The sequence below is a fragment of the Spea bombifrons genome, chromosome 2 (assembly GCF_027358695.1).
Source record: "Spea bombifrons isolate aSpeBom1 chromosome 2, aSpeBom1.2.pri, whole genome shotgun sequence".
NCBI classification, from domain to species: Eukaryota; Metazoa; Chordata; class Amphibia; order Anura; family Pelobatidae; genus Spea; species Spea bombifrons.
In genome coordinates, this window is record NC_071088.1 from 45,609,619 (window position 1) to 45,618,673 (window position 9,055).

At 41.9% G+C, this 9,055-nt stretch overlaps 1 protein-coding gene across 1 annotated transcript; it reads left to right on the forward strand.

The window, feature by feature from the left end:
* Positions 1-2,657: 2,657 nt before the first annotated feature.
* RAB29 (RAB29, member RAS oncogene family) lies at positions 2,658-7,190 on the forward strand. The gene is made up of 5 exons (XM_053457718.1): positions 2,658-3,158; positions 3,782-3,853; positions 5,537-5,718; positions 6,005-6,126; positions 6,637-7,190. Exons 1-5 carry the CDS (start codon positions 3,035-3,037, stop codon positions 6,749-6,751), a joined length of 615 nt encoding a protein of 204 aa, XP_053313693.1. The 5' UTR covers positions 2,658-3,034; the 3' UTR covers positions 6,752-7,190.
* Positions 7,191-9,055: the final 1,865 nt, after the last annotated feature.

Below are 9,055 nucleotides of genomic sequence, written 5' to 3' on the forward strand. Positions count from 1 at the left end.
ATGAATCCAAGCATATCCCTATTGCGGAAACGTTTCGCTATCTACAAATTCGTCATTTTATTCGCTCCCTGTTGGCTAAGGGCAGGATGTCAGCTCCTACAGTGTTTGAACGGCGCTTTTTGGCTCGGACCCGACTTAAAGGATCGATTTCAGCGCTCTACTCCAGCTTTATCTCTGTTACCTCCGCCTCTCCTCCTTTATACCGTTCCCAGTGGCATGCTGACCTGCTTTCTACTTACCCTGACGACGTCTGGGACTCGGCGGCGACGACTTTGCACAAACTCACGGTCAACACGCTGGTTAAGGAAAGGGCTTATAAAGTCGTTGCGAGATGGTACACTTCTCCCGTGCAACTGTCCCGAATGGTTAGAGGTTCCAGTGATTGCTACTTCAGAGGCTGCGGCGAACGAGGCACCTATTTTCATGCGTGGTGGGCTTGTGGAGTAGTCCAACCTATATGGTCTTCCTTTTCACTCCAGCTGTCGAGAGTGTTAGCTACCGATGTCCGCTTAACACCTGAGGTGGCGCTTCTCTTGATGGATGTCCCGGGAGGCGCCTTGTCCGCTCCAAACCAGCAACTTATTCATAGGATCTGCGCTGCGATCAAACAAGCTATTGCTAGGAGGTGGAAGGGAGTCCCTCCGACCTTCGGCGAAATCCAGGCTAATATTTGGCATCTCATCTGTATGGAGAAGATCACCGCCAAGCTCTATGATAATATTACCAAGTTCGAGTCTATTTGGCAGCCTTGGCTCTCTACGTTTCCGGGCTCTCGCCCGGTTCAAGAAATACTTCGGTGGTAACCCGGCCCAGTCGGTTCTGCCTTTCTCCTTTCTCTCTGTTCTCTCTCTTTTGTCTCTTTCTTCTTTTTCTCTTCATCCTTCCCGCCCCTTTTTCCTTCCCCCTATTGTGAGAAGTGTTTGACATTAGGATGCTCGCCTTGTCTTTCCATGTGTTGGCTCACTGCTTACACCCGGTACCCCCCGGGGTCTGGGAGTCGGGATCTGTATCCATTGATGCATTTATGTGGCTTTAACCTGCATTTGCCTGCGGTTTTGTAACATGATAATGGTGCAGTGTTTATGTGTCTCTGTTTCCTGCTCAGTACTGCTGTTAACACTTTGGTCTTGACATCTATTGCTCTGTTTTTTTATACATGTTTAAATGCAAATAAAATACTTTAAACAAAAAAAAAAAAAGATATCTGACAGACTGATATTTGAATATACTGTAAATGCACATGAGCAGATCCTTCTTCTGTTTACGTAACATGTTGAGAATATCTAATATAAATACTGTATTTGCCATGCCACCATGGCAATTACCAGAGCGTACACACTGCATTCAAATTGGTCCATGTCCCATTCAATGTTTGAATTGTCTGATTAGTCTCTGCCCACCACCACCCTCTGACCCTTCCAGGTCCCCTCTTCTCTTGACCATACCCATCCGTCCTCTATTTTGACCTGGCCCTTCCAGCTCCTCTCTGCTATGACTGGGTGCTCAGCAATGGTCACATAACACACTGTACAGTGTTAGAGCAAGTTTGTATATTAATATGTGCATGCATCTGAGTAATGCAGGGGCTACAAAATACAGCACGGAAGCACCATTAATCCTAGGTTCACCCCTAGTGTGGTTAAGTGAAGAAAGGTGACGGTATTTGAGATCAGTTGAGAAGGTAAGTAGAGTGATGAAAGGAGAAGATAAGTGAGGTGAAGCATAGCAATGAGAACACGGGTGAGGATAGTGTAGGGGAAAAGGTAGGTGAATTGAACAGACAGTAGTAGAGGAAGGGTGAGGTGAGATTATGGGTAAGCAGTGGAGAGAGATGCGGCGAGGGTGAAAGAAGGGAGGAAGAGTTAAAGAATGAGGGGATGTATCAAGACAAAGAATGAGAGGGAGGGAAAGAAAACATAAAAAGGTAAAGAGATCTAGAGGGTGAGAAGGTGAAAGGCAGAAGTGGGGAGCGGGAAAACTATTTTTGGCCACATATACATACGCAGGTTACAAATACTAGTGTATAACGACAGTTTTAATTTTATCGGCAATTTTCCTTCCTAATTAGACCTACAGAACTTAAGGACATTCCTTTCCTTATAAATCCTGCTGCTCGTAATTAACTGTAATTCTGAATGCATGTCTATTATATCTAAATGATAAAAATACAGATTTAACGTTCCGCTTCATGCACCCTGCTGCTGCTGCTTCAGAAGCTGCTGCTGCTGCTTCAGAAGCTGCTGCTGCTGCTTCAGAAGCTGCTGCTGCTGCTTCAGAAGCTGCTGCTGCTGCTTCAGAAGCTGCTGCTGCTGCTGCTTCAGAAGCTGCTGCTGCTGCTGCTTCAGAAGCTGCTGCTGCTGCTGCTTCAGAAGCTGCTGCTGCTGCTGCTTCAGAAGCTGCTGCTGCTGCTGCTTCAGAAGCTGCTGCTGCTGCTGCTGCTGCTTCAGAAGCTGCTGCTGCTGCTGCTGCTGCTGCTTCAGAAGCTGCTGCTGCTGCTGCTGCTGCTGCTTCAGAAGCTACTGCTGCTGCTGCTTCAGAAGCTACTGCTACCTTAATTGAGGGCGGAGTACAGACCACAGGAAACTCCGCCGTTTCCGGTCTGCATCAATCTGGTGCTTGAGAACTACGATTCCCAGAATGCATAGCACCAGAACAGTCTTTTAACCTGTACCAACCAATACATTCCCTACTCCAGTGGGATGTCTTCCTATTCCTTTAGCAGCTTCTCGAAAAAATAGTATTATCTGTCCGAAGTAGAAGCATTTATATATTTAAACCTGTAGTGAGAGGGTGAGTAACTTCGGGTTACTACACCAGTTTTTAGTGCCGTGTGATTACAAGAGTCACATGACTTGCTGAGATTGGGTTATTTAGCTGCATAGGAGCTATCGGCTAGCTGTGTGTATTCTCTCTGTGTGAATGTATACGTGAGAGCCACTCTCCTACCTAGAAAGTGATCCGTGTGCTGTCCCTTGGGGGTTTTAAGCAGTTGCTCACAACAACAATATGTGGGTAGGTCTATGGTGTCTGCATAATGGGGAGTTTTGATCATTTGTTCAAAGTCCTTGTCGTGGGGGATTCGGCTGTGGGAAAGACCTCCTTCTTGCATAGGTATGTCCATGACATCTTCGGCAAGGAATACAAGATGACCATGGGAGGTGAGTAACCGCAGAACTAATAGATTCGCTTTAAAACATGAAACGTTCTCTGCAGATGGAAGATGTGTTGTGGGCAGTGATTGGGGATTGGGGCAGGTAATAGATATTTCAAGATATGTCTATAGATATATATATATGTGTGTGTGTGTGTGTGTATATATATATATATATATATATATATATATATATATATATATATAATATATATATATACGCCATTAGTAAAAACACTAAGCTCGACTGATTGTAAAGTGCTATGGAATCTGCTGGCGTTATATAAATGTAATGTAATTTATTACATATCATTGAGCACTATTCCCATATGGGCATGTTTTCCATGGTGTGCCAGGTTTAAGTTTTCACTGGGTTATGATGTATCAGCGATCTTAAAGAAGCCCGTTCCAGTGCACAAAATGTATACAGCGGTTCTCTCTGCAACCCCCTAGTTGATGTATAGCTCAGTGGGTATTAAAAATTGATTGATTGACAGGCGGATGTGAAACAGTCTTTCAAATACAAATTGAAATATTATGTATTGTCGTGAAAGCCTTTAATGAAGTAACTCGATACTGATATTTATGTTTTTGTGTTTTATTCCTGTACATGTTTGTTCTCTCGTACAGTGGATTTTGCCTTAAAAGTTGTGCAATGGTCAGATATGGAGACTATTAGACTTCAGCTATGGGATATTGCAGGTAAGAATAAACGCAAGCACTTCTACCCAATTGCATCCTTTCCCATGTCTGTATACTAGAATAACCTTTGTAACAGTGGTTTGATAATAATTATATATATATACTATACTATACTATGCGTACCTGAGAACTAACCGCTCATATAGGAAGCAGAAAGGTGGATGAGTATAGGTGGGAATTGGAGTAACTAAAGCTGTCCCCTCTTGTCTGGCAGAGATATATGTTGGGAAGGTGTATGATAAATGGAGATGGGCAATGTGTTGGAGGGGCCTTTATCAGGGTCCTGGTTATGTCTCAGCTGTCATTGTATTTGGTTCTTTCAGAGGTATTCGCAGGTATTTTTGGTGCAATGAATAGTTTTTACAGAGGTGCATGTTTTTTTAATCATGAAAATCTCCATTCCCTTTTGAATAGTGAGAAGGTATCTTGTGTGCGCTGGGTACCAGCTGTCGTTAATTCTTGTTTTCAGGATCTGAATGACCCCCCCCCCCCCCATTACATTATATATCTCCCTCTCTTCTTTTGTTAAATTGGGGATCGGTTCAGGCTGCTTTTGTAAAGCTGAGGAGAGGTGAGAGAACTTCAGACCTGGAAATTGATTAGACATGCTAGGCTAGCCCTGTTGGGTTCTGCTGCAGATCTCGGCTTCACTGTGGTGAATTTGAAAAGTAAGAATCGGGTTAAAATTTAGCAATTTAAAATTATGCTATTTGCTACATCACGTTAATGGTACAGTAGCCATGACAAATGTGTCAGAGGCTTATTCTGCTGGCATCTAGGTTCAATACCACAGGCTCTAAATTGTGCCTAAATGATGCCTAAATTATGCGGCAAAATCTGTTTTTTTTTATCTTTATTTTAGTACTTTGCCATAAAATGATGTCCTTAAGTCAAATCTGATTGTGTATATCTTTTCCTTAGAGTTTAGTGATATCGGTGCTATTCATGTAGATTACAAAGTCGCTATGAGGAATGGAATAACATCAAATATATATTTCTGAAGAATACCAAATTGTAAATGCAGCCTACTTTTATTATCTTTTATTGATATAGCGCCAACAGTTTACACAGCGCTTAATACAATACATATATTCAAGGGGTATGACAAGACAAGAATTGGCAGACTAAGGCAACCCGATACATTAGGTGGAGAGAGCCCTGCTCGCAAGCTTACAATCTTGACAAATAAAGGGGAAAAAAATGAAAATATTGGCAAAATGAAATGCCTTTTTGGTAGGCAATGAAGGTAATGTGTGTTTGTGGGGAAAAATGGTCTCTTTCCTTTAGACAATGGAGTAAAGAGTCACTACTTCTTTATAGTGGGGCCGAGTCTGGAATGCTTGGTCAACCCTCCTTTCTGCCTTTTGAGTTATGTCACACAGCCTTGGAACTCCTTTGATAGATTAATAATTGTGTTTTGGAACCGTAAAGCATTATGTAAATCAACTGAATTGTGCCACATACGGTCTTTGTCTTACTGGACAAGATATAAAACTGTGGACTGACTGACTTCTGGTTTTGTATCTTTGAAAGCCAATGGTTATATATTTTGATTTAATGTATTTTTTTTAAATATACATAAAGGTAAAGTATGCCCTAGATTGCTAACATCTGTTTCGTTTAGTGTCATGTTGCCCATGTATTCAAAAATATGTGATGCTTTGTCATTTGTATCTTGCTCAGGTCAGGAAAGATTTACATCGATGACCCGACTGTACTATAAACAAGCATCAGGTTGTATAATTATGTTTGATCTCACTAATGCTGACTCGTTCAGGAGCTGCCAGATGTGGAAGGAAGACTTGGACAGTAAAGTGGCGCTACCTAGCGGGTCGCTTGTGCCATGTATACTGCTGGCCAATAAGGTAAAATGCATGTGCTGACCTGTTGCTCTTTATCTGTGTTTACATGGGATTCTGTTATCACATATACATTTTTTATATTTTGTGCCAAGACTGAGTGATCTTGCACACATTTTGCTTGCATGTAGAACCACATACATTTGAAACCTTTATTAAGGGGAAAAAATATGTATGCAGCTTTAGAATAGCTCCTTAAGGGATATTGTTACGCTTCTCGTACCTCACTTTAGTGTTTGAAGCACTGTTGACTGTAATGTTTGACTATTTTTTGTGGTTTTGTCCCTCGTAGTGTGATATGACCCAATGGGCAGTAAGCAGAGAACAGATTGACACATTCAGTAAAGAGAACAACTTTATTGGATGGACAGAGACATCTGTGAAAGATAATATAAATATCAATGAATCTATGAGGTAAGTGTAATGAGCAGATATGTATCATTGAGCAAAAAGTAATTCCTTGTACTGATATGCATCACACTGAACATTTTAGTCATTTGTCCTTTGTAGTATTTCACAACCATGTGTAAGGTCTGAGACACATGCAGAAATATCTGTTGTATTACATCGTCCATGATGCTCAATTCAATGGACACTTTAGGGTCACAGTCAGCCTTACCTTAATAATATAAATAAGGAGCCAATAAACAGCAGGAAGGTGCTCCCATTGAAATCGGTGGAATAGTTTATTGAACATGCACATGGCGGGAACCTTCCCTGAACCATCGCTGGAACATACTGGAGATGGGTAGTCACATGGCCGTTGGTAACAGGAGACATCCTTTTAACAACTTTCCTCACCTGCTGCAAAACCGGCAGATAACTACAGCATACACTTACTACATCATACTGCAACTTGTCTTATTTCTGTCATCCTGTAATTGATTTATTATTATTATTATTTTTTTTTTTTACTTATTGTAGAGTCCTCATTGAAAGAATGATGGAGTCAAGAGATTTAAACCAAACATCTTCCCCACCCCAAGGAGAGTATATTAACCTAAAGGACATTTCTGGTTCTGGTTCTGGTTGCTGCTAGGACAGAATGCTTAGGACTTTGGGAGAATTGTGAGAGACACTGACTGGTACATTGTTTTGTTATGCAAGGGCATTGTCTAACCCTAGCAACAGTTCTTCGTTCCAACAGCAACTTATTTTGTTTTGTTTTGTTTTAACATTTTTTGTTTCATAATATCCCTTTTTTATTTTCTGCTTTTTTTATTGCTTCATTTTGATATATTTGGAATTCTATTTATAAAAATAAATCCAAATATATGGAACTCGTATATGTGTGTATGTATATATATACGTGTGTGTATATAATATACACACACGCACACATAGAAGCACTTTGTTATTGTATTATGCTCTGGTAGTTCTTGAACCTTAAATTCAAGTATAAATACCCCGTTGTGGGGCAGCTGGTTGAAATGCAATAAAATGCTTCAATGGAAAGAGATGTCATGACTGTAAGGCAATGTTGCGCTTTGTAGTGCGTTCTCAGGCTGTACGGATTTTGTTTGGTGCCGTTGTACAAGGGGGGCACAATTTGCAGTCCCTATAACCATATACAGCTCCACTGTAAAAATGTTGAAATTTATTGAAGGACTTAAGACAAGGGGAGAGTTTCACAAGCACGGGTTGGGAGTTTCAAAGAGGCATAGGAAAATGTCTCTATGTGCGTGAGAGATGAGGGAATCACTATGAAGAGCTTTGTGTGTGACAGAGTTTTAAGTTGAATCCTGAGGTGTACAGGCATCCATTGAAAAGACAGAAAAGGGGGGAGAGAGGCTTATATTTGTTGCCGATCAGCAGCATTCATGATGCGTTGTAATGGAGCAAGATTGGTATAGGGGAGACAAGCTAAGATTCTGTACGCAGGACTGGACTGGGGTTGACTAGGTGGCCCAGGCCAGTGGGCACTAAATGACATAAGTGCAGCTTCCAGTTGAATATGCATGGCTGAAATTTTTAATCATATGGCCGCAGTCAGTTACCTGAGAGTCGGGGTAATGAAGATGGAACATAATAGATGCTTTAGTCCTTTAGTTGTATCTGTGCTAAACTGTCAATATGGCCATATCTTTTCTGAGGACAGCTACTTAATGAATTCACTAAGCGTTATAGCCATACACCCAACATGTATCTGCCTCAATGGCTTAGCTGGCTCTGCATATTTCAGTCAGTCACATGACCTTCAAAAAATCTTATCTAAAGGTTTTACACCGGGGCCAACCAAGCTTTTATGGGAGGAGAAGCTCACCGTCGTGGCATCTTTAGAGAGCAAACCCAAAAAGAAGTAATAGAAGGGCTTATTGGTCTTTATCTGCCAGCTTTTAGCACAACTACATTAATTTATTAGGACTTCCCATATAGCATGTATGAAGGGACACCTGCCAACCTACGCTTCCTCCTACACCAGCGGTTAACCTTTTCAACACCAGACAGAACCAGTGTTGTAGAGAGAAGGGGAAAGCCGTTGCACAGGAGCTGCGTTAGTGCTGTGGCTAGCTGTAGCTTAACATATTTAGTGCATGTACTGTACTGAAAAGAACAGTGAGTTATTACAACAGCCCACCCCAAGCATCAGACAGCACTAATGTTGAGGTGAAAACAGGGCTCAGTTTTATTGAAAATACACCAGTATTTAAACCATACAAGGGGGTAATTTACATACAATAGACACAGCAAACCACACATAGTTCTCCATCAGGCCCTCCATTTCACACAGCTCAGTATTTGCACTCGGCCCACCTCAGCCCAGTAGGGGGTCGCTATTGTAGTATGTGGGGAAGGTGGTAAACACGGCAGTTCCCTGACTTCTGGCTGAAACCAGCTTAATATCAGATCTTAGTGCAAATACTAGCGATGGAGGTCTTTGTCCTGTAAGTCTTCACCTGATGGAGAGTAACAGCACACATAAACCCCCTCCCTAAATGCAGGTGCTCCAAATATGCGTCCGAGCTTTACAGTCTTTAGAGTCTCTGGTACTTGGGATACGTGGCACTCTGTTCTAGGGGTAAGAAGTAGACCCAATGGACCCCCTGTACCCACCTCCCACCCAAAAAAACAGAGCCCCTTCCAAGGTCAGGGCCCATAGTCTGTAGGAAGGAGACTGGCCTCAGGCCCCTTCAGGAACCCATGCCACAGAGGCTTTCGTGACAGTGTGCTTTGTGTCCTGGAGTTCTTTCTTTTACTTACCACCTTAAAAAGGCTTCCTGAATCAATCAACAATAACCAAGGGTGGATTAACAATGGGGATAAATGGGTGTTAGCTTCAGGATCTCATAGTGGCAATGGAATCTACTAGCCTACTTATATATTTCCTGGCCTTTAAAACAGA